Genomic DNA, 26,179 nt, shown 5'->3' on the forward strand with positions numbered 1-26,179 from the left:
ATCTATTGCCCCTTGATGGATTTTTTTTTTTTTTCTGCAAGCTAGAATTGATCTGTCGTCTTGGTGATTTGTGAGATGGCAGGGAAACACCAAACACCATCATAACTCGGGCCACGTTGAGAAAGAAAATAAGAAAGAAAAAGAAAAAAAAAAATCCACCACCAAGTCTTTCCAGGCGTAGAAAGGACTGGAGCTGCTGGGGTCATTTTATTTGATTTATTGGAAATAAAGTGGATCTTATTAACATTTTAATAAAGAGAATCTCTTGCACTGGGCTGCAAGTGGCCGCCAGTTCCCGGTGCAATTCCATTCTTTGGAAAAGTGGCATCAGCTGGCGTTGCCCAGCGTGATTTGTGGGGCTGGGCCCCAACAGTCCAAAAAAACCGAACTGGCTGCCTCCTGCGAGGGGCTCGCGCCAGGCGAGGTGCTAGCCCCGTATCTGCCATGCAAAACGAGGGAGCTTTATGAAGGAATCCGTCTTGTAAAGCCATTGGTCCTGGTCATCAGCCTCTACCCAATGCTTTCGTGATGCTGCTGCTGATCTATTTGGGAAGTTGGCTGGCTGGCGAGGCAGAGCCTCTCCTCAAAGCCTGGCTCCCACGGAAAATATGCTCAGTGCAGCCGCGTGCATGAATGAAAACGCCGCCGGGCGCTTCTAGTCGGGCAAAATGCAGCCGACAACTCCGCTCGTCCTGTGCGTTCTCCTGTCCCAGGTAGGGAAGAGGGGGCTGCTGGGCGCGCCCGAGCCCCTTTTCTGCATTCCGATTGCCTGGCGCGGGCTAGGCGAGGGGGCTTTCGTAGGGTTGGGAGACTCCGGGTGCGGCGGCGAAGACAGCTCGGGGGCTCAAAAGGGAGGTCATTCCCAGCCCCTGAAATCCTAGGGCGGTTGGGAGGGGGGCTGGCGGTCTCCCACTCTGGCTTGTGTGTGTGCGTGTGTGTGTGTGTGTGTGTGTGTGTGTGTGTGTGTGTGTACGTTCAGGAGAGGTGGAGAGAGCTCCGAGTCCTTTTTTTTTGCAAGCAGGGGCGACATTCTCGCCTACATCGACTGGGGTAACTTTGATTCGCCTCCTCTGTAGGCTCATGCATTGGCGAGACTCAGTTGGAGGCGACTCCAAGGAGTCGTGGTTTCCCCCAACCCAGCGCAGATCCGGAAAGCGCAGCTCGGGTCCGGACTGCGGGCTGCCGGTCTGGAGAGGCCGACCTGGTATCTCTGACTTCCCGGGGCGCCCGGGCCCCCTCGCCCGGCCGGGCGGCGCGCAGGGAGCCGCCTCGGGCCAGCCGAACGCCGCAGCCCGGCTGCCGCTGTCGCTCAAAGGCGCCGGCCGCGCCCGCATCGGGGTCCATTCCGTCCCCGACCTCGGGCCCATAAGGGCGGAGCTCATCCCTTCGCCCGGGCTCAGGCCCCGCAAAGCCCCCTCCCTCTTGCTCCCGTTTTGTCTAGCCCCCTGGAACTACCGCCCGAGCCTCGACTGCCGCTTCTGCGGTGTTCGAGGGCGGCGCGGAGCGCGGAGAAAAGTTCAAGCCTTGCCCACCAGGCTGCAGCTGCCTGTTAACCCTCCGAGCGCTGAGGCACCAGGGAAGGGCCGGCCACCCGGGAGACGGGCGGGGAGGGGCGGGGGGCGATGGAGACTTGGTCCTTCTGCAACCGCCTCTGAGATCTCAGGAAGTTTGTGTGCAGGAAAGCAGGCCAGGCTGGAGGTGCTGGTGGCTGCAGGCTCAGCCCTGCTCTGGGGCCCGTTTTCTGACAGCACGGTGACCCAGTCCCCCTGGCCTTCCTGGCAGCCTACGGGACATGGCATGTGCTGGCAGCCTGCAAGTGGGTGGATGAGATCGGGGCAGGGCCAGGCAGAGAGGAGGGAAGGAGTGCCCTGGGGTGCTGGGAATGGGTGTCGAGTTCCTGGCCAGGACTGCTGGATGCCAGGGCAAGAGGCACACACATGTGTGAGGGTGTGAGTGGGGTGGCGGGTAGGGAGGGTAAGGCCGCTGGAGTCCCAGTCAGGGGCTAGCTGCACTGCAAAGATGCAGTGGAGCCTTCTGAGAGGGGGGACCAGGGAGGCATCCACTTTAGGAAATGGGTCAGTGTCCCAGGAAGCGGTAACCATGGCAATGACTCTGTGTGGGGCGGGTGAGGTTGGATGATGGTGTCTGGAGACAGAGTAGGGTGCCTGGCTGGTGAGTCCACTCCCAGCTCATGACTGCTTTCTTCCCTGGATCCACAGCCCTCTACAGTCATACTCTTCCCTATTAGGGTTTTGGGCTGGTTCTCTTGAGGTCCCTGTAGCTTTAAGTCCTGCCACAAATCCTGTGCCTGTCTGTGAGCCAGTTTTCTAGACTTTCTGGACTCTTCATTATCTCTGAGGAGGCGTGTGTATATGTGTACGTGTGTGTGTATATGTGTACTTGTGTGTGTATCCTAATTTAGTAGGGTGGTTCAGAGCATATCTCTGATTCAGACAGATCCCCTCTGCTGTGTGCTGGTGGTACCACCTGGGCAGCTTGCTTAGTCTCTTTGAACTTCCAGATTCTCCATGGTGGAGTAATTCTGTCACCTTCCTAGGACTGCTAGGCAGATTGGATTGCTTTCAACAGGATGTCCTTGGTAATGCGTTTAGCACCAGTCCTAGCACTCTGGGAGCTTTTCGTGTGTGGGAGCCCTTACCATCACCTGACCTAGGACTTTATAGCCCTCTTCTCCATGGACATGTCTAACCTCAGTTTGGATTCCAGGGTTCTGTCTTCCTCTGAGCAAATCAGACCACACGACAGCACCCAGCAATTCCTGTGCTCTAGGGGCTGACATGATGCCTTTTGCAAAGCAACTGGTGTGTCTCTTCTCCCAGGACCTGCCTGGCACAGGTGGCTTTTGAAGGCTGTTGGCTCTCTCAGTTTCTTTAGGGTGGAGGAGCAGAGGTTTTACCTCGAATTCAATTGCCTTCCCTGAGAGGCTTATTTCTCTCTTACACTGTTATTCATAATCAGAGCAAATGTCCACCTTAGGACAGTAACTGATATCCTGGTAGCAATAGTAGTACCTTGCAGGGAAATCATTGTGGTGCAAATCAGTTAACCAGCAAGAAGTTCAAGTGCAAAGCTCGGTGTGACATAGTGAAAGGTGGGGAGAGTCTGGGAGCCTTTGAGCCTACAAGCAAAAATAAAACTTTTCCCAGGCAGAGAGAAAACATAACAAAGGGGAAAAACAATGTAATAAAGCAAATTAGTCACTTGGCCTTAGTGGTGTTCAGGCAAGTATGTGTGTGTTTTTCTACCACTGTTGAAATACACTGGGTCTGGTTTTGGAAGCCATCAATCTCTGTAAGTTTACTGGCTAGGTTGCTGTTTTAGGCATTTTGGAAGAGGGAAGAGGAATTCAAAGCAACAATGGCTGGAAGCTGGCAAAGCAGAGAAGCAGTCACCTCTCTTCTCCCCTGGGGCATTTTGGGAAAGGCAGTCCCAGAAGCGGCCTCTGGAATTTGGCTATGGTAAATAATGAATGCAAAACAAATCAAGAGAGGCGTGAGCTAGAAATTCCACTGCAAAATGTGATTCCTCCACCCCCTGCCCGATTTGGGTGTCACATCTAGCCAAAAGCTCCAACAATGAATGAGTAATCTCCCAAGAATTAGGACTGTAGGGAGTGGTCCAGGTTTGGAGAGCTTGGGAAGCGACTAAAACTATTCCATGGCATTCTGAGATATTGGTTTCAGATGGGGAGGTTTTTCTTGGAGTCAGAATCTTGATTTTCAGGGTGTTAAATGAGAATCAGTGTCTTCTTATGCCCCTGCAACTTCATATATTGTATTTTAAGGGCAGAGTTTACTCGCAGAGCCCTTTTGTTGGGGAGGAAGGATTGTGAGCATTGCCAAGGGATCTCTTGCTCTGAGATGGGCTCAACATGTGACAGCCTGTAAGATTCCAAAAGCGCTGGGGAAACAGAGATAGAAGTGGTGAAAGGAATTGCAAAGTGGTAGCGTTCGTGTATCTGAAAAAAAAAAAAAAATTTTTTTTTAGCAAGTCCCCAAAGAGATTTAATAAACTGCAAGGCTGAATATGTGATCTGGAATTTATATAATGCCACAGTCTACATTAGAAGCCCCAACAGTCATCTTAGCTAATATCTCCCGCTCTGCCTCCCTCCCTTCTCTCCTTTTCTATCTTTAGCCTGTGGGTTTTCCATTAAATAAAATCTCCCCCCCCCCCCCCCCGCCCTAGAAATATCCTCTCTGTGTTACAGCAGAATTGCCCAGCAAACCAGTGCACTCAGTAACTGCATTATCTAAAAGGACCAGTATTGGGGTGTGAATGTTGAGTCTCAGTCTGAAGTTCACTGTTGAGGCAAAAGTACAGCTGGTTCCTTGAGAATATCTTTCTTTCCCTCCTTCCAAAAGAGAGTTGCTTGGGGAGTCCAGTTGACTTCTGTATAGCGCAGGCTAAAGAAAAGGATGAACTGTGGATTCAATTCACATCTGAATGACAACAGCCAACAGTCATTCATATTTCTGTGTTTGTGTGTGGGCTCATCTCTGTGTGTTTTGATCTTGTTTTAATACCTGTTGAAAAATTTCTCCAGAAGAGGGCTCCATCCACAGCATTACAAAATTCTAAGTCTACCTCTCATATTTTGAGGAATTTCAGCCTAAAAGCTCTATCAAAACCAAACTAAAGTGTTCTCCTTATTTTCAGTTCTTTTCTACAAGCTCCCCCAGTGAGAAGTCCTCTCATTTTGCACAAATTATCTTTCCTTCCTTTTTTCCCAATTGTCGTTATTCTGATTCTATTTTACTCTTCAACTATCTATCCCCTCTGAGGGTTAGAGCAGGGAACATTTCGAAGACCCTGGTAGACAATGCAATATGAAATGTGAGGAAGTTCTGAAATTTCCTGGCATTTGACTCTGGTTGAACCTGGTTTTATTCTTTAGGCAACCAAACACACAGCAGGCACAGTTCTACGTGTGAAAGGAGGCAATCTTCCCCATTAGGTCACTGCCCAGAAAAGCGAATCATTAGCCAGGTCCACTCACCCTGCAACACCAGTTGAAAAGGAGAGGGAAGTAGCGGCCTGTCATCCAATTACAATAATCACTTGAGCAGAATCAATCAGATGACCACTGGTTTTTGCATTGTTTCCAGTTAGCTGTCAGCAAGGTACCCACACGCCTGGGAGTCTCTGACCCTCCTGAAGGATGCTGCCAATACAATTCTCTGCCACTTGTCTCCTGTGTCGCCTCTGGGGACCTCAGGCCTGGCTCCCCATATCTGCAGAGACTGTACAAGTGATGACTGGCTGGACTGTGGGAGCCCCGCACCTTCACCAGATATGAAGTAGTGGGTTTATTCTAGGGTTAGGGGGGAAGTGCCTTCCTTCTCTACTGAGAGAAACAGCTAAGGGCAGGCTAGGGAGAAGAAATGACATTTCAAACTTGCAATGCAGACTGAGGCAAGGCTCATGGAGATGAATGGGTCACCTTTTGGCTTAGCAGGTTGAACCTTCAAGATATCTGCTTGGTGGGGCTGAACGACATTCATCCCAATTCTGTAACTCTTGTTTCCAGGGGGAAGTTGCAGAGTAGAAGCCACAGGCCAAATGTAGCTCATGGATGTATCCTGTTTGGCCCCAATGTTTTGAAAAGTAGGATATTGTATATTTAAAAAACAACAACATGTTTCCTGCATTTCTTAAAATGTCAGAAGGTCAGGCAGCCCAAGAACACATTCCCACAAGGCCACACTTCCCTGGAGCTGAGTCACTGCTGCCCCCTTTAGGACCTGCCTCTGTACTTGGCCACAATCCCTGCCACTCCCTACTACCCACCCGTTCCACTGTGCTCCTTTATTTCACCTCCTTGCCCAGGTAGGCATTTGCATCAGGAGCTTCTGGTTTTGCACATTTGGGGGCTTGATCAGATTGATGTTGCCCATCTTTCAGTGATAGGCTATTTGAAAAGGAAGGGCCCCTTTTCGACCACTCTGTTTGAACCACCTGGATGTGAACTTTGAAAGAACAAGACCAAGGGGCATTCCTCCCTGAGAATGCCACTACCACCAAAAGGACCACCCAGAGCATCGCAACACCCAGGTCACTGTTTCACATGGGATCGTTAGCCCCAGAGAAGTGACACGTTGCAGGTCTGAGTCACCCTGAGTGCTGCGCCTCATGAACAATGTTATGCGTCAGCAGCCAAGGGGCTCTGGGACCCCTGGAGAGAACGTGGGCCCCAGTGCGCTGTGCAGAGGATCACACCGAGGGCATCCCTGCCTTGGAGGCACAGTGGCTCCCTGGGTGTTGCCATTCCAGCAGTCTTGCTCACCCACAGTAAGCACGTCGTCAGATCACCGCGGCACCCTACGGTCCTTAGTGCTGCAGGGGACTCCGGGAGCACGGAGCTAACACTCAGAGCATTCATGACCTCAGGGTGACGCTGGCTCCATAGCTCTGTTGTCTGGAGTGCTTTTATACGCGGGACATTGTCACCTCTAGTGCCAGCTGCAGTTTGCATGGTGTTTTTATAACTGTTTTTAGCAGTTAACACCCACCACAGTCTTCATGCAGTGCTAATGCTACAATTAATGTTCTCTGGCTCCATAAATACTAGACTAATCTGTCCACTCATCCCACACCAGCAGGTGAGCCTCAGATAAGTATTGTTTTCAGTAGCTGCAGACCCCAAAGATCAGGGTAAATATAACTACATACATATACCAAAAAAAAAAAAAAGGCGGGGGAGGGGATTGTTTTCCTTCTGTCAGTTGCCAGCAGAAGTCAAATTCCTGAAAATTAGCCTTAGGATTAGGCGCGTTTTAACATGTCACGTCTCATTTCAAAGGGCCTCAGCAAGTGTCACCCCTTCTGCTACAGAAGCACAAAGCCCCTGTGTCTCCCAGTGGAGCCGGGCCAGGCTGGGGTGGAGGGAGCAGCTGCCGAGCTGAGTGCAGCCATGCACATGCCTGGGCAGGGCCAGGAAGTGAGCTCAGCCTCTGGGGGAGCCTGGGGACCCCGCAAGGAGTGCGGCAGCCTCCACTCCTGCCTAACCCGGCCTCCAGGCCAAAGTCTCCTTCCCAGGGGTTGGCAGGGACTTGCTTTTCCATGTGCCGCGGGAGATGGTGCCTGTGAATGCCTGAAGCTGGAGCTGCTGAGATAATCGCCCTGTCGATCGATGTAGGGTCTGCTGAGAGTTGCAGGACCCCGCCTACGGAACCCACGTCTGACTTAGGCCACACAGGCACAGCCTCCAACTGCTGTAGGCTGCCGGGCATCTGGGATCGTCTAACTCAGGGGCTGCACACTACGGGCCTCTGGGACGATTCCTGCCTGCAGCCTGTTTTTATAAATAGTTTCATTGGAACGTAGCCAAGCCCATTCATTTATATAATTGTCTGTGGCTGGGCTTGTGCTGTAACAACAGAGTTGTTACACCATATGGCCCACAAAGACTAAAATATTTACTATTTGGCCCTTTGCAGAAGAAGTTTGCTGACTCCTGCTCTGGCTCAAAATTACAGCCAGAGAGTCCGCAGGGAGGGAGAATTAAAGGTTTATATGAAGAATCATCCCTCCTAAGCCCCAAGCACTCGAACAACTTGACCTCAGGGACGTTCACCTGGGGCCAGATGGATTCAGTAAATGCCTGTGATATTCAGGCAGGCCCTACTGTGTGCTCAAGGAACACCTGTTAGTAAGGCTGATTCAGTCTCTGCTCTCTTGGGCCTCAGAATCCCAAGATATTCCCTGGCAGGAATCATTAATAAATGATTCAAAACAGAGATAACTGCTAGAGGGAAGGAAACATAGTTGGGTCAGATCCTGCGGGTCTATATGTTTCGCTTGACGGTGCCTCGTCTTTCCCCTCTACTAAAATACAGGCTCCGTCACAGCACATGTTGTCATCTGATTGAATCACGGTTGGGGTCCCAGGGCCTAGAACAGAGCCTGGCATATAGTAGGCCCTCAGTAAACATGGATGAGTGTATGAATATGAGAAAGGCATCAGACTAGACAAAGAGTCTGGGAGGCTTCCCTGATGGCCTGCTGCTTGGTCCAGAGCCCGGAGGAGCAGCGAGGCTTATGGCCTCAGGAACGCCAGGGTGTGGGTGGTGGGGGAACCCCCTGCAGGAGACACTGCTGCCCAGAGTGGCGTGGGCAGCTCCTGGGGGTGCCAGACGCACCAGGGCCTTGTCAGCCATCTCAAGGATGTGGGTGTTTGTCCTGGAGCAATGGGGAAGTCACTGAAAGCAACGTGGGGAGGGTCCAGCGTGACAAGGCCAGATTTCTATTTTGAAAAGGTAATTTGGCTGCAGTGTAGCTGGAGGATGGAACTGGATATGAGTCGGAGGAGAAGCCAGTCTGGGCCTGCGATCATGGGAAGAATCCAGGGACTCTTGTCACTCTAGACCCAGGGAGTGACAGTGCAGATGGGAGAAGTAGGCACAACCTTCTCGGAGCGTCCACGAGACATTTAGGGGAGAATTTGCCAGGGCTTGGCATCTGGGTTTGAGATAGCAGGACAAGGGCTAGGGAGGGGTTAAAGATGCAAGCTTAAGTTCTCACTCCTCCAGTTGGCAGAGAGCTGGAACCATTTGCCCCAAACAAGGAACCCAGGTGTTTGACATCATAAACGGGGTCTGAGGGCCATCTCCATGGAGATGTGAGCCAGGCTGCAGCAATGCTCCTTAGGCGAGGCATCCAGGCCCTGGTGATGCTAATGCCTGCAGACCAGTCCGTGCTTGCAGCAGGGATGGGCACCACGGGGCCTGGCAGTGCCCTTGCCTAGAGTGACTGATGTGTAGCCTCTATAATTAACCAATCTCTGAGGCTTTTCATGCAAAAGATATTTGAGAGAAACATTGCCAAGCCCTTTAATCGTTTCTTGAACATTCAATCAGCAGCACTAGAAATATTTCCTACATGAAGCAAATAATGAGCTACTCCTTTCAGCAATCACTTTGCGAATGCTCACAGACCTTCATTTCAGCATAGGATATAGCCTCAGCGATGCTTACATTTCTTGGTGTAGTAGCAGAATCTTCAGCTGGGTGCCGGGCAGTGGTGTCCCGGTAAAAGTATAACAACTGCTGTCTCAAAAAAAAGGCAGCACAGGTATGTTATCCTCAGAAGGTGAGCGATGTACGGTCGTCCACATGCTAAGTATTTACTGAAGCATTTGGGGAGTTCATAGGTAAACAAGATGGACAAGAAGCCTGTTCTTGTGGGTCTTGTGGTCTTCTGAGGGCCGCCAATAAGAAACAAGAAATAAATAGCTAAAATAATACGAATTTGGTAATTACTACAACTGGAAACAATGGGAGCTAAAATGGGATCGAAGGAGCAAACTACCCTTTCTCCTTTCCTTCCGTCTTCCCTCCTTCCCTCTCTCTTCCTCCCATATATTCTTCTCTCCCCATAATTTTTCATTTCTGGCAAGTGCCAAGAATTCTGCTAATTTGGGGATCCAGAGACGAGTACTACTACACAGCCCTGGCCCTCAGTTAGGGGAAGTTCTGGAGGTGAGTCAGGGAGCTGGTGTCTTAGTTTAGGAGCATCAGGGAGACTTCTGAAGCTTTGAGAATCGAATCTGAATTCTGACCCAGCCTTTGCGTGCTGTGCGACCTCTGATCAATTATCCTTTTTCCCCCCCTCTTCTCCTGTTTCCTCCTGTGTCTAGACAAGAAAGGAGAATACCAATACCTGCCTAGCAGGGTGCTGGTGAGCATTAAATAAATGTATGCTCATGGCTTCATCCCATAATTGCTAATGCTGGGAGTTTAGGAACGCTGGTTGCTTTAACTTTAACACATGGTGCTGCAAGGCACTTTATGGTTTGAAGGTACTGGGGGGCCTTGGTCTTGAGTCTCTAACTAACAGGGGAAAAATACTTGTGTACTTAAAACTGTACAGACATTGAAAAATAAAAAATTAAGTTTGCTCCCCAGAGAAGGATTTGCCAGTTCTCATACTGTGGCTCCCCAAGGATCATTCTCCTGGGGATTTTAGGCCTCATAAAATAATTTGATCTGGTGGGATCATATCTTCTAGATGTTTCTTCCCAGCAGCTTTTCCCAGGAGGCTTTATCAGGACAGTGTGTATGTGGGTATGCTTGTCAACACCATGAGCATATTATTTAAAATAAATCAAAACAACTGTAATAAACTTGCTGTATAACTTATTGCTAAGTACCAGTTACATACATTACCTCAAATTCTTATTGCAACCCTTAGGGGCAAGTATTCGTGTCTGCATTTTATATATGATGAAAAGAAGTTTAGAGTGGGTGAGTCATCTGCCTAAGGCTACACAGCCACTAAGAACTGGGACCAGGGTTTGAACCCATGTTTTTCTGATTTCTGTGCATGTCCATTTTCCTCCATGTTTCCCTAATGTACAAAAACTTGCTCCCTTGTCCCCTCAAATGATGTAAGAATTCTCTTCTTTCACTCTTTCGTTCTCTGACTCTCCTGGAGTCAAAACGGCTGCCTGCAGCGACCTTATTTTTGAATTCCCGGTCTTTAAAAGGAGGCTTGGGACCCAGACCTCCTCTCTGGATTACCAGTTACAACCTTCAGAACTGGTTTAGCTCAGGGTTATCTGTATTCTTTATTGCTGAGTCCTTGCTTTTGACCAGGAACAAACGACTCACCCACACCTTAAGCTTCCCCCAACAAGAACAGCCATCCCATTGAGGATCGCCACTTCTCTGCAGGCTAATTCCAACATGCAGGTTAATTCTCTGGTAGTTTCCTGCCTGCCCCTGAGCCCTGAGGCTGGGTGGCATCCCTCTCTGGGAGTGCCAAGGACTTGACTGTCCAAGCCAGTGCCTCCTGAGTGCCACTGTCTGCAACACTGTTTTCTCAATCTATAGGCAAATGAGAAATACGCAGCCTGTAGCTATGTACAGACACTCAGATCTATAGAGTTGCAATTGGACTGAATCTAAACTGAAGTTTGTGCCTCGCTCAGTCGCTCAGTCGCTCAGTCGCTCAGTCATGTCTGACTCTGCTACCCCATGGACAGTAGCCCATCAGGCTCTTCTATCTATGGGATTTTCCAGGCAAGAATACTGGAGTGAGTTGCCATTTCCTCCTCCGGGGGATCTTCCCGACCCAGGGACTGAACCTGTATCTCCTACATTGGCAGGCAGATTCTTTATCATTGAGCTACCTGGGAATCCAAACTGAAGTTTAGTTGCATTTTATCAGATGAGTTTTCTTTTTCCTGTTAATTCAGTATAATGGCCTTTAGTTAGGGTAGCCACTAATTCTTTGAGCATCTGTTGAGTACCTGTTACGTGGCTGGCACTGTTTCATGTCCTGAAGATAGAGCAGGAGGCGTTCACAGAGCCCCTGTGCCAGATACACACACTCCCCCTCTGTCCCAGCCCTCGCCACCCGCACAATGGTCCTACCTTTTGCCTCTCAGGACGTTTATATCTGCCCCAGTCTAGACAGTTCACACTTGACCGAGTCATTCACTTAACAAATATTTACCGATCAGCAACTGTATCTTAAACATGGTGCTTGACACTGGGTAAGCAGCAGTGATTAAGAAAGACAGGATTGCCTGCCCTCGTGGAGTCTATGTTCTTGTGAGGGAGAAAAAGAATGAAAAACAAATCTAAGTAAACATGATAATTTTGGAAAATGATAGTGCTGTAGGAAAAAAGTTAAAATGGGCTAGGCAGTTGTTCTGAGCTCACCCACTACTCTCTCTTGGGATGGAAAGTTCATTATTCTGATGCTATGACCTTTCTCCTTTTTCAGGTTAAAACACTCTATGACTTTTGAAACGCAGTTGGTTAATACATAGAGGGCATTTTTGTCCTTAGTGGTAAGATGCTGTTGGCAAACCTTTGTCCAGTCTCTATTTTTCGCTTTTCTTGAAATTTTGCTTTTGGGAATCCAAAACTATGACAACCAGTGATTTAAACCACAGGCAGGTAATCTCTTTCTATAAAGGGCTATCGAGTAAATATATGGTCTCTCTTGCAACTACTCAGCACTATCAATGCTGCACAAAAGCAGCGACAGACAATATGTAAACTGATGGCCAGGCCTGTGTTCCGATAAAACTTTATTTACAAAAACGGGCAGAGCTGGGTTTGGCCCTCAGGCTGTAGATTGTTGACCCCTCCTCTAGTCTAAACCATTAGCTATGTCACCAGTTGGTCAAATTGGAACAGAGCAGAGCCCAGGGATAGAGACCAGGCCTTTTTCCTTGTTCTCTCGTCTCCATGAATACTTCTTTAGGACCACAAATCACTGTTGATTCGCCTCAACTTAGATCAAGGTAAAGATGCTGGGAGTCAACTATGGAAAGCAATTCTTAGACCAGCTCTAAAATATACAATATTTAAGCTTTTATAGTAATTATCTTGACTCTAATTCTTAAGGCTTTCTTATCACCCAAAGGTATATTGGTGCTAGACCCTGTATCTTGGATTGAGTTACCCCAAATAGTAATGGAGACACAGACTTTGATGCGGGGAACTGATGTGAGAGATAATTCCAGTTCACGGAAGTCAGAACTGTGAAGCAAGAAAGAAGGGGAGCCAATTAAAAAGCGTATTTTTGAGCTCGTTATTGTCCTGGGCAACTGAGGCTCACTGCTGCTAGGGGCCCTTGGAAAGTGAAAGTGAAGTCGCTCAGTCCTGTCCAACTCTTTGCAACCCCATGGACTGTAGCCTGTCAGGCTTCTTTGTCCATGGGATTTTCCAAGCAAGAGTACTGGAGTGGGTTGCCCAGGCCCTTGGTTGCCCAGACCACTTTAGAATGGTCCCTCTGCAGGATAGGAGGCTGGGTACCTATGTCTGTCCATTGGTCAGGGGTGGCCCCTGGCGCCAAAATTTCTGTCTCCCCTGCTGAGCCTTTGTGACCCTGGGGGCAACCATGATTTTGGAAAAGTTCTTAAGCAAGAAGAATGAAAAGGCACGGCAGGTGCTTGGATGAGCAGTGCATGCCTTGGGTAGAACATGAGTTTATAAGGGATTCCAGTTGCCACCATTGGTGTGAGTTACAGAAAACTTCCTCGGTAGAGGAAATGATAAAGGAAACAGTTGTGGTGGTGGTTTTTATCAACCCTCCAAATTCAGTTTAGCACCCACCTGCAAATATGCTCTTTCCCACTAGATGGTACCAGTATGCCAAAGCCCTGGAATGCTCCCTTAGGACCTCATTTTTGGTGTGTAATATTTTCCCATTACTTTTGAATAATTAAGGAATAAGCAAGTTGAGATTGGAGGAACAGACTATGGGTGTTTGGGCACAGAAGATGGAAGAAAAGTAAAGGTTGTCTAAATTATTACCTTCGTTCATTCATTCACCAACAGATCTTACTGACTACCTTCAAAGCACTCAGATGTCTTCTTGGCACTGGGAATACAGACGTAAATGGTGTACACACAGTTCCTGCCCCAGTGAGCTTCCATGTTGGTTGAAGGAGAGACAGAAAGAAAGAAACAGGTAGACACATGGTGTCTGCCAGGTGGTGATGAGTGCTCTGGAGAATGGCAAGGTGGACAAAGGGTGGGGCAGGAGAAAGCACCGCCCTTCCCGTGTCTGCCTGTCCTGTCTGCTCGTAGGTGAGAGATCATTTCCACCTGGTTCCTAAACCCAGTTCTGCCACTCACCAACCCCTTACGAGTATGTTTATGTGGTTTATTTTCAAAATGATTCTGTGGACTTGTGGAGGGCAGAAGCGGTGCTTTGCAAATTGGCGTTGATCAGCTGGAACCTACCACAGCCTAACACCCGACTCCACCTGTTGGCTGATTTCGTTTATCTGGAATCACTGTGAATTATTATTGTTGGCACACAATAGAGTCACATTTTACCCAAGGGTTAGATTACACAGTCAAGGTTTAAGGCAAACACAGAGTCTTCATTAACCTTGAGATCTCTTAAGTTGCCCATTAAATTACAATGTATTTGGTTTTTGTATGCAACCCTTACTGTAATCAATATGTAACAATGTATAAATGCACGCAGGGATGTATACAGTGCGTAATAAAGGGTATATGCACGATATAATTTTACAGAATTTAATTGCAGTATTTAAATTGTTCCTTTTCCTTCTCTTTTCGGTGAAAGACCTGGATTTCTGTAAGTCAAATATGCATGTGATAAGACTTTGCACTCATATAAACTGGTTTCCCAATCATATAGTCCCTACCAGGCCGTGCACTGGGGGAAGGCAAGAGCTCTGTTTTTTTGTGCTCAGTCCATCTTTGGATTCCCACCACTAGTCACATGCTTTGGGGCAGAGGAACAGCAGACTAGTAATATCTGTAGTCGTGGCAGTAATGGAGGTTGACATCTCAGTAGTGCTGAATGTGAGCTGAGCCCTGTGTGAGTATTTTAGATGTATTGGTTAGCACATTCAGCCCTCCAGTGACTCTGAGGTATGTCTAGTATGATTTTAATTCCATTCTACAGATGGAGAAATTCCAGGGGAACTTGATAAAGGTCACACAGTGTTTTAGCTCTGAGGCTGAGATTCAGACTTGGGCAGTCCTCCACACAAAATGCTACGTGTTGTATGATTCTGTGAAATGGAAAGAACTGCCCAGAATATGCAAATCCATATAAACTGAAAGGAGGTTAGTTGTTGCCTAGGGCCCGGGGGAGGATCCTAATACCATTCTGGGGCAGTGCCTGGCAGGACACCTTGTAGGTTAAGAGCTCAGGCCTCGGGGGAAAGTGGAATTACAGTTTGAATCCCAGCTCTGCCCCTGCAGGGCTGGGTGGCCATGGACAAAGTTGCTTAACCCCTCTGTGCTTCAGCTGCCAGGTCTTTGAAATGAAGGCCATGATATCTATCTGATACGACTGGGATGGGGATTCAGGACAACCCTGTAAAATCCTGGTCTAGTAAACCATGAGACCTTAGAAAATGGAAGTTGGTTCTTTGAAGAGATAAACGGACAGGTGTTAGCATGGCTGTTAACTACTTGCCTGTAAGCGTCACAGTCTCAGCCCGAGTTCTTACAGAAGCAGGTTCTGAGAGGAGAATTTGAACGCAGTTAACTTCATGTGGGAGACGAGCCAAGGAGAGCCATAGCAGGGTGGGAAAGCAAAGCAAGGAAGGGAGGCAGTTACGTGAAGCACCTGTTGCTCAGACAGCTGCTCCTGCAGGTACACGGGACCTCTGGGAGCTACCCCACCTGAGGGCTGCGGGGCTCCAGTTTCTGTGCCGCAGATCTAGGTGGGCATTGTTCTGGAGCTGCCCCAAGTGGCATGGAGTTTGAGCACTAGTGGACGGCTGGCTCCACTAGGGGACTCTTGTTCCAGAGAAGGCCCTCAGGGAAGAGCTGTAGGTTCTTGCAGTGGAAGCTGGCCCATTGGTGAACAGCCAGGAGGGATGTGGCCTTGTCAGTGGGCAGACGTCAGCACGTGCTGGCATCAGTATCACAAGGCACAAAACCAGTAAAGCCCAGGAACCTACATCTGAGTCAGTAATCCACATCTGAGAAGTTAAAGAGGTCAGAGAACTAAATGCTGCAGAAAAAGACGTGCAGAAATACTTCTCAGCAAAGATGTGTCGGCACAAATGGGAAATAATGACAATTGCCAGCATTCATTGAGTATTTGCCATGTGCCTGGCTCTCCTAAGTGCTTGACAAATAAGCTAAATTTCTAGCAGATGGAAACTGGTTAAGCGACTCAGTGGAATATTACACAGGCTTTAAAGGGGAAAGTTATGAAGACAGCAATGACATGAAAAAAATCACATAAGCGAGAAATGAATACTGAATAGAATGTGTGTGGAGTAGGATTCTTACTAAGCAAAAAGTCTCTATATATGGAAAAGAGGTGTGGAGTCTGAAAGGGTTTTTTTCAGAATGCTAACTGTAGCTTTGTTCATGTGATGGGTTTCTGAGTGATTTCCCCCCCTTTCAGTTTATAAATCTCCATTGATGTGTGTATATTACATTTATAATGAAAAACATAATAACCTTGAAAAGTGAAAGAAGAAAAAAATGGAATAAATAGATACTAGAGAGTCTGGAGATTTTGAAGATGGGAGTAGCATAGTGAAAAATAATATTTCAGAAAAATTAATGTGGGGGCAGTGTGAAGGATGGATGGGGTCCAGAAAAACCCAAGGCAAGTCCAGCTTGTGAGCTAATGAAGGTCAAAAGAAGTGTGGAAGAGAAAGGACCAGATTTAGAGGCTTGCTGGTGAATGGACTGGTGGGGAAGAAAGAGAAAGCATGCCAGAAATGATCTCAGGACTTAAAAGGCTGATTGGGAGAAAGTTAGCAACGAGACAATTAATATGTGTTGAGTGCCTCTTTGAGCCAGATTTCCTTATATCTGCTGTCTTATTTAAACCTAACAACAATCCTGTAAACTATGTTTTTAATATTTCTGTTTTATAGGTGAGGTAATAGATGGTGAGAAACGACTTGTCCAAGTTTACAGAGAATCTGAGCTCAGATAATTGTTAAATGAACTGGGCGGATGGATAGATAAATGAATGGCTGATGGAGGAATGGATTGGTAACCATGAGAGGGGGAAGAAATACAGACTCTTACAATGCCAAAGTAGGAAAGAGGGAATTTCCAGGAGGAACTTGCAGACCTCTTAGAAGGTAAAGAGAGAAGGGCTGGGGAAAGTACTAGATTCTGCGGAAGAAGGAATGGCCGCTGGTGTTCTTTGAGCAGGCTGCTGCAGTCAAGAAACAGCTTAGCTGCATTGGCGGAGGAGGCGGGACCCTGTGGGGGGCCCCTGGGAAATGACTGGTCAGACCATGTACAAACTTCAAGACAGGCACAAGTCTAAGGAGCAGATGAAGCGTCAGGAGGAGGAGGGATGTCAGGGAGTGAAGGGAAGGAGTGGGAAAGTGAAGGAGAAATAGGAAAAGGAAAAGCACTTACTGGTTAAGAAGGAGGACACCAGGCTGCCCAGGCCTGACTCTCAGCTCCTTTCTACCTTGAGCAAATCCTATTCAGAACTCTTTGTCCCAGTTTCTTCATTTGTTAAATGGGGGGAATAGTGACAGCTCCATCCCAGGGGCTTCTTAGGGGCTTCCCAGGCGGCGGTGGTGGTGAAGAACCTGCCTGCCAGTGCGGGTAGACACAAGAGATGAGGGTTCGATTCCTTGGTTTGGTAAGATCCCTTAGAGAAGGGGATGGCAACCCGCTCCAGTATTCTTGCCTGGAAAATTCAGCACAACGCCTGGTACACTGTATAGTCAAACTGGGCAGAGATCATGGTATTTCTGTTGTTGTTGTTTTTTTTTTTTTTCTGGCCACAACTCATGGCATGTGGGATCTTAATTCTCCGACAAGGGATTGAACCTGTGCTCTCTGCAGTTGACGTGTGTGGAGTCTTAATTATTGGACCACTAGGGAAGTTCAGGGATCTTGTGTCTTAATCATCACAATAAGTGCTATTACTTGGGAAACAGTCCCAGGCTATAGATCAAGAAACTGATGCTCACTGAATGTGCCTTAAGAACATACACCTGGAAGCCCAACAGCACGCTGCTGGGGACAGCAAGTGGTCAGCTCTCCTATCCTTCAGGAGAAAACAGATTTTGTGTAACACCCTATGCATAGCTTTATTAGGTGGAGACTAACCATCTGCAATTTGCAGGGAATGAGATGCATTAGGTTTCATGTTTTTTTTTTTTCTTTTTGACCAAAGAGTTAATAAATAGAGGCTGCTCATTAAAGCAAAGTTTGGAGGAGTTTGGAAGGCACTGCAGAATAGCTGAGGGAGCCAAGTAATGAAGTACTTGGAAGATTCGGAGGGGGTAGATGAAGATCCATCAGACCCCAGCAAGCATTGTGAACTCAGCGCCCTTTCTCCATTCTGGAAAGTTTTATGCTCTTATAATTGATGCTTGGAGAAGTCTGCGCTCTGCAGACTCGGCATGAGGAATCCTAAAAGCCTTATTAACCCAGCCACTTAGCCTTCCTGAGTGTAACCCCTACCCTGGCTATTTCGGTTCAGGATTATCTGAGCCCCCAAATGTTCCGCCGGTGGGATGAAGTTCAACTCAGAGCCGCTCTCTGGTCCCTGTCCTTCCAAATCTCCCTGCCTCTCTAGGGCTGGCTGCTGGCAAGCCTGCTCGCTCCTGCCCTTGGTGAGCCGGGAACTTGCCAAGGAAGCATTCCCTCCGAGGCTGAGCTGCCAGAGAAATTGCACACCCGGGATTGATTTTGCACAGTGTAGAAATCAGTCTGCACACCGGGCAATAGAGGCACTGTCCCAGGTTCCAGTCTGCAGGAGAACCAGTTCAGGCTGGCTGGAGGCCCAGCGGTGCAGGGCGGCAAGCAGCTTACGTCTGAAAGTTTAAAAAGTAAACAGATCAACAGGTGAAATTGAGGGGTGTGTTTTGCCAGGCTGGAATGACCTTTCTCTCTGTGTTAAGGGGACTTATCTGGTGCTGCAGGTCTTTACCTGGTGCATGGTTTTTTCTGGGGGGTAGAGGCGGAGTCGGAGAGAGCACCCCTCATTAGACACATCCCCTGCTGGCAGATGGGGCCCCAGGGAGATGTGGTTAGCTTGACGCAGTCTCTCCAAGGGCAGAACTTTAATTTGCTTTCGTGGTGAGGCTAAGAACCATCATCATCATTTGTGTTCTAACAATTATTATTTAATTAAATGACACCCTAGTGATTACTTCAGTTAAAAAGTAACGTTTATGGACCATCATCTCTGTGTCAGGCACTCCAGCTAAGTATTTACATACGGAATGTCTGGTTCAAGTCTCTGAATGCGGGAGTTACTGAGTCCTCCCACCTTGGAGATGAGGAGTTCACCGTCTGTGGGGCTTGCTCACACAGTGTCTTCCTTCATCTCTGCTCCACCCTCAGGAGCCTGCAGGTGAGGTCTGCCATGACAGGCCTGTGCCCCAGAGACCTTTCTTCTTCAGCAAATGATTGGCAGAATCGGGACTCGAATCTGGTTCTCCTGACTCTTTATTGTTGCAGCTGTGTTGGAAGAGAGGTGGTGTTGGTTCACTAAATTCCTTTTCTCAAGCCCAGAGGAAAAAGTCTGCTGTGGATTATTTCAGTTCTCAATCAGAAGGGCATGGCTTTCCCACTTTACAGATGAGAAGACTGAGGCTCAGAGAGGGGAAGGCTTTGGAAGAAAGCCATTCTGGAAGTCATGGGGAGTAGAGCTGGGCCTGGTAGCTCCCCACTCTCCCCACCCTGCGGGTTTGCCCTGCTGTCCACAGCCTCTCCTTGCAGTGCCTCAGACAGCAGAAACTACAGCAGGTGATTTCCCAGCAGGTTCAGCGGCAGAGTGATTCTGGCCTTGGACCTTCGGACTTAGGATGGGTCATTGGTGTTGACAATTGAATAGGCTGCTGTCAATGTGATCCTGGTCTGGAGGGAAGATCAGACATGACAGACTTTTGGCAGGACCAGCTCTGTCCAATCAGAACAAATTTGGGGACACAACTGAGCAACTGAACTGAACTTTCATCTTCCTGGAGGCTGTAAGTTCCGATTTGCACTTTGAAAGCAACAACTTGTTAGGCCAACCTTTTGTTGCTGCCTTCCTCTGCCAGGCACAGTCATCAAAGCACAATTCTCAGGACATGCTAACATTACAGCATTTTCTAGGGAGACCATTGTTCCGAACCAGCCTCAGGTTCTGGGGAGGCGGGGGTACCTTGTGGAGTTGGATCTCCATTTCCCTGGGGTCTTGTGCTTTGGAAAAGCATTATTTGTTTGCCATTCCTGACTGTCACTGGTGACACCTCCAGGCTCTGAAAGGTTACAGGAAAATAACAGGCTTCTGGCAGTTTCCAGCAGATTTCCTTTCTCACCTGGGCCAGGACTGTGTCTGTGCTTCTCACTCGTGACAGGATGAGGAGAGCTTGGTTAAATAAGCATCGGCTGCTCTTTATTCAGCTACCTTTCTGATTAATGGCATCAGAAAGCCATTCATCTGGCGTGAAGATAGACAGGTGGTTGCCGTCACTACACTGTGGGCTTTTGAAGCTTGCTCTGTGATGTGATTACAGAACACACTTAGCTTGTGCTCCAGGGGGTAAGGTTGACCTTTGATCCTACTCCTCATTTAAAAATCACAGATCTTGGAAAATGAGCCAGTCTAGGAAGACGCTGGAAGCTGCATTTGCTGCTGAGGTTGACTGTCAAACCAATTTAACTGGCCTGCTCTTCCTAGAATTCTGTTCTTTTCTGATTAAAACAGATGACCTTTAAGCCTTTTTTTTTTTCCTCTGACAATCTCTAGAGGACATCTGGTCTTCTGTGAGTTTCGATGGGAACCCAGAATCCTGCCACTACTGAGGCTTCCAAAGTGAGGAATGTGCACAAAGCATCGATCGGAAGAAATCCGAGACCATTATCCAAACTGAGGGTGCATGTCCTTTCCCTTTCTCTCTCATGCATTCATCTAATTCATTCACTCGTTCATTTGGCCAGCAGTTATAGAGAACTTACCATATGCCAGTTCTGTGATAGGAACAGGAATAAGGGGGTAACAGAATCATAGTCCCTAACCACTGGGTCTCATGATTCACAAGTTGAAACAGACTAAACAGTCAACATTGTCAAGACAGGATGAAAGGACTTGGGACCCTTTATCCACTTGGAAAATCATTTAGTTTTGCTAAGTATCACCAGCCAGTTTTCCAACGTAGTTGTAAAGAAGGCAGGAGGGGGTTTCTAAAAGCCTGACAGTATTTTATTTTTTGACCCCAGTTGCATGACACCTTGTGGAAAATACTGAACTTCACATACTGAGGCTTTGCACACTCCCTGTGCAAAGTAGTACCATGCGTGTATGTGCGAGCTCAGTCGTGTCTTACTCTTTGCAACCCCATGGACTGTAGCCCACCAGGCTCCCCTGTCTGTGGGATTTTTCAGGCAGGATTACTGAAGTGGGTCACCATTTCCTTCTCCAGGGGATCTTCCTGACCCAGGGATTGAACCCATGTCTCCTGCATTGCAGGCAGATTCTTTGTCACTGAGCCACCCAGGAAGCCCCCAGTAGTACTATGGTAGAGTTTAAGGTAAAAAAATACATAAAGGAATGATTATCGGCTTCAGGCTTTGGGAGCACAGAGCAGTGGCTGTCCTTTGCCTGGGGGAGGATAGTGGGGTGACTGAAGAAGGCTCTCTAGGGCAGAGGACGGATATTCGGATATTTGAACTGGGCCAGGAGGAATCAGCAGGAAACAGGCAGTCAGAAAACTGGTGGGATGTGCTTGCCCAAAGCCCTCAGGCAGAAGGAAGGCATGGAGGGGAGGCAGCTGGCAGTCAGGGCTTGGGAGGGCTGTGAGCTGCTTGCCGTGGCTGGAGCCCAGTGAGCGGGGCTGTAGTAGGTGAGGTCAGCAGGGGGAGATTCCGGACTGTTTCACAGATACAGTGTCCCCAAAACAGCAGGCACCGTGGGAGATTTGTAAGCAGCAGAGTGACAATGTCAAGCACTGCCTCTCTAACACTCAGCATGCTTGTTCCTGCATGGGGTTGCGAATGGGAGAAGTGTAGGTGTCTTTTGCAATAGTCCCAAAGAAGGCTGAAGGCCCCATTTAAGGCACCGAGAGAGGAGAGGAGCAGACAGAAAGATCGGGAGGTATCATACAATCCTCCTGAAACTTTGGTCATACATGAAACTTGTTGGTGAACTGCAAGGTGGTGGGGGGTAGTTGTTAGGGGAAGAGATGGGAAGAAATCAAGTTTCTCTTCCAACCCAGCCTCTGGTGAGAACCCCTCAGAAACCCTTGGGCCTGAGTGCTGGTTTCTCTTATTACATAAAACCACAAAGATCCTCATTAGCCATTCCAGAAACATCTGCGTATGCCCACGATATGTCAAGGCAGTCGGGGAGGTTCTGAGGATATCAGCTAGAAGGGACCAACTCTTGCCCTCAAGGAGCCACCTGTATAGTGTGGGGAGGCTACAGGTCCTATTCTCTCTGCCTCAAACTTCAGAAGATGTGTTTGAGTTTACATGGTGGTGTCAGTGTCTTCTTTGATTCAAGGTCAGTTCCCCAGTCCCTGCAGCGGCACTGATATCGCATCCCCAAATCCCTGGCAGAAGGGATCATTCCTAGCAGCAGCTGTGAGCCAAGCATATAACATTGCATAAATGTTTGAAAACTTCTCCTACTTCTCAGAATGCAATTCTGACAGTGCTGAAGGCTGCCAATTAAATGAAGATTTAGATAAAGGCTGTGTAGGAGAGGGAACACAATATTCTTAAACCTAATAATTGTTTCCTTCTGTCTTTTTGAAGCTCTCAAATAATCCTGATTGACTGGCTCTCTGCTTTGGGCATTCCCATTTACTGGACAATTTAATAACATTTAAAATGTTTGACAACCTTTACTGGGGGGCAAACATCTCCAGGGGAGCAGGCTGTGGGTAAGGATGTGAATGTTGTACTGTTAAAAAGAGGAACCAGGATTTAAATAGTTTTGGTGTTTTTTTTTTTTTTTTCCCATATGCAGAACAAGTCCCTTGCATGCTGGATGGCAGGGGTCACAGAGAGGGGTCAGAACAGGCTCTAAGATTATAACATGAACCATTGGGAAGATGTAAGGGCTGCCATGTAGCCTGTGCTAAGGGCTCTCCTTGTAGTACCGCGTCTGTTCCGACAGCACTGAGTGGGCCCTAAGAATGTGCCCGTTACGCAGGTGGAGTAGCTAAGGCCATGGCTATGCAGCTAATAAGCCTTGGGCTTGGTGGTTTTCCACCTTGTGCTGCTTCTCTTGGCTCTGGAGTACTTGATGTGCTGCGGGAAGTGGAGAAAGAATTCAGAGGAAGTGCAAGACAATTTTCCTCCCTTTCCCACTGTCTCTGGGGATTCATCTGTTCACATATCCATTCACGCATTCATTGACCACATTTGTGGATTGCCCAGCCTGTGCCAGGTACGGTTCTAAGTACCGAAAAAGCAGCAATGGACATAACCGAGCTCCTGCCTCTATAAGGCTTTGGTTTTAGTGGGAGAAGCAAACCAAAGAAAGTCCATTAGTCATAATTGCCCTGCAAAACCAAGGCACTGTCAGGGATAAAGTAATGAGGATAGTCTTTTCCATAGGGGTAGAGGGTTGCAAGGAGGGAAAGGGGCTCCCCTCAAGAGGGCACATTTCAACTGAGACCTGCCTGTCGTGGAGGAGAGAGCTGTGTGGGCCTGTGGGGGCCAGCATATGCCAGGCAGAGCAGAGAACAAGTGTAAAATCCCCAAAGAAGGAACATGCCTGGTGTGCTCCAGAAATAGCGAGGTAACCACAGTGGCTGGACTGAGAAAGGGAGATGAGATCAGGAGACAGACTGGGCCGTGGGGAGAGTTTGGATCGTATTCTGAGAGTGATGGGAAGCTATTGGTGGAGGGAGGGCAAGGCTGTGACATCATCTGTTACTGTGTGCAGAGAGGAAGCTGAAAGCAATTTAGAAGTCTGTAAAAGCTCACCTTCTCCTTGTTTTCTTGTTTTGTTATTGTCGTTCATTCGCTAAGTCCTGTGTGACTCTTAGCGACTCCATGGACTGCAGCACGGCCAGGCTTCACTGTCCTTCACTATCTCCTGGAGTTTGCTCATATTACATCCATTGAGTCAGTGATACTGTCTAACCATCTCATCCTCTGCCACCCTCTCCTCCTCTTGCCTTCAATCTTTCCCAGCATTAAGACCTTTTCCAATGAGTTGGTTCTTCACATCAGGTGGCCAAAGTCTTGTTACACATGTTAATTTTACATGTGTAAAATTTCTTTCTGAATTCCTTCTCCGATTTTAATTAAGTCCTTCTGACAACCCATGAAATAGACATTGCTATCATTAGTATTCCTCACTTTACAGTGGGGAAACTAAGGCTCAGAGCAGGCACAGTCACCTGTATAGGAAGCAGTGGAAACAGGATGCCTTAGGGTTAACAGCCCACTACTCAAGCGCTGTAAGTTCCAGCTAGCATTTAGTGGGCACCTGAAGTGCGGCAGGTTCTGTATGAGGTTCTGGGATGCCTAGACACCCGCTTTAGACCCTGGCTTGTCTCCAGGAGAGGCAGAATTAAGCAGAGAGGTAATGTGCATAAGGGCAAGTGTTGGGCTGGTGGGGTGCTCTGACTTTAATTTGGGAGTACAGAGAAAGCACCTTGGCCACGTAGGGGTCGGGAAGCCAAAGGTGATGTCTGAGCTGGGAGTAGGAGCCTCCCTGGAGATGAACAAACAAAGCTGGGGATATGGGGCTGGGGAGAGGGATTCCAAGCAGAGAGGTTCAAAGGCACAGGGCAGAGAGTGAATGGCAGCTGGCCCAGCACGGCTGGAGAGGAAGGGGTGCATCTGGTTGCGTTTGGGCAGGAGGTTGGATGGAGACAGGTTTACACCTAGCTACATCTGTTTTTTCAGTTTTTAAATAGACTTTATTTTTATTTATTATCGAAGTGTAGTTGATTTACACTGATGTATTTCTTTAGGTATACAGCAAAGTGATTCAGTCATATATATATATATATATTATTTTTTGTATTCTTTTCCATTATACATTATCACAGGATATTGAATATAGTCCCCTGTGCTATACATTAGGACCTTGTTGTTCATTTGTTTTATATATATATATAGGAGTATATATCTGTTAATCTTAAACTCCTAATTTATCTCTTCCCCACTCCCCTTTCCCTTTTGGTAACTGTAAGTTTGTTTTCTATGTAAATAAAGTTTATTTTAAAGAGCAGTTTTAGATTCACAGAAAAATTGAGTGGAAGGTAGACAGGCTTTGCATGTATTCCTTGCCTCCGTGTATGCACAGCCTCCCCTACTACTCAATTCCCACTGCAGATTGATGCATTTGTTATCATTAATGGACCCAAATAAATACATCATTATCACTCAGAGTCCACAGTTTACTTCAGGTTCACTCTTGGTATTGTACGTTATACAGGTTTGACAAATATGTAATCATATTTTAGTATCCTATGGAATGTTTCACTTCCCTAAAAATCCTCTGTGCTTTGCCTTTTTATACCTCCTTCCTTCCTATTCCTGACAACCACTGATCCTTTAACCATCTCCACAGGTTTGCCTTTTCCAGAATGTCATATGATTAGAGTCATACATTTACGGATTGACTTCTTTCACTTGGTAAATGTTGAGTTTATGCTATGTCTTTTCATGGCTTAATAGCTCATTCCTTTGTATTGTTGAATAATACTCCATTGTCTAGATGTACCACAGCTTACTTACCCATTCACCTACTAAAGAACATTTTGCTTGCCTCCAAATTTTGGCAATTATGAATAAAGCTATCATGTGTGTGGGGGGGAAGGGGTTTGCATGGGCATAAGTTTTCCAGTTCTTTAGGGAAATAACATGGAGTGCCATTGCTGGATCATATGGTTTGTTTAATTTTGTAAGAAATTGCCAAATTGTCTTCCAAAGTGGCAATGAGAGTTCCTGTTACTCCATATCTTCATCAGCATTTGATGTTGTTAGTGGTTTGAATGTTGCCCATTCTAATAGACGTGCAGTGGTATCTCAATGTTGTGTTAGTTTGCATTTTCCTAATGATATAAAATGTTGAGTATCTCTTCGTGTGCTTATTTGCCATCTGTATATCTTCTTTGGTGAAGGGTTATTAATATCTTTGGCCCATTTCTTAATTGGGTTGTTTAATTTCTTATTATTGAATTTTAAAAAGGTATTTGCATATTGTGGATAATAGTCCTTTATCTTTTGTAAATATTTTCTCCCAGTCTGCTGATTACTTTCTCAGTCTCTTGACAGTATCTTTGGCAGAACAGAAGTAATGTTAATGAAGCCCAGCTTATCAACTCTTTCTTTCTTGGAGTATACCTGTGGTGTTATGTCTAGGTCATTTCCATACCCAAGGCCATCTGCGTTTTCTCCTATGTTATCTTCTGGAAGTTTTATAGTTTTGCGTTTTTCATGTTTTTAGGTCTCTGATCCATTTTGAGTTAGTTTTTGTGAAGAATGTAGGATATGTGTCTAGATTTTATATTTTGCGTGTAGGTATCCCGTTGTTTCAGCTGGATAGTCTTTGATGAAAAGACTGTCCTTGCTCCATTGCTTTCTTTTGTGTTTATTGATATGATCATGTGGTTTAGTTTCTGAGCCTGTTTGTATGACTGGGTTACATTCATCAACTTTTGCATATTAATCCAACTTGTATACCTGGGATAAATCCTATCTTGGTTGCTTTCTAATACACTTCTTTCTCACATGTCTCAAGAGAGAGTATAGCTCAA

The 26,179-nt window shown here is 47.3% G+C and overlaps 1 protein-coding gene across 1 annotated transcript in view; it reads left to right on the top strand.

Annotated features, from left to right (window-relative positions):
• The first annotated feature begins 308 nt into the window (after positions 1-308).
• Positions 309-26,179, top strand: part of CDH13 (cadherin 13) — a 1,027,771-nt gene continuing 1,001,900 nt past the window's right edge. The window contains exon 1 of the mRNA XM_069552548.1: positions 309-713. Within this exon, the coding sequence (XP_069408649.1) occupies positions 669-713 (45 nt within the window). The 5' untranslated portion in view covers positions 309-668. The remainder of the gene's footprint in view (positions 714-26,179) is intronic.

This window comes from Ovis canadensis, chromosome 14 (assembly GCF_042477335.2).
Source record: "Ovis canadensis isolate MfBH-ARS-UI-01 breed Bighorn chromosome 14, ARS-UI_OviCan_v2, whole genome shotgun sequence".
Taxonomy (NCBI): Eukaryota; Metazoa; Chordata; class Mammalia; order Artiodactyla; family Bovidae; genus Ovis; species Ovis canadensis.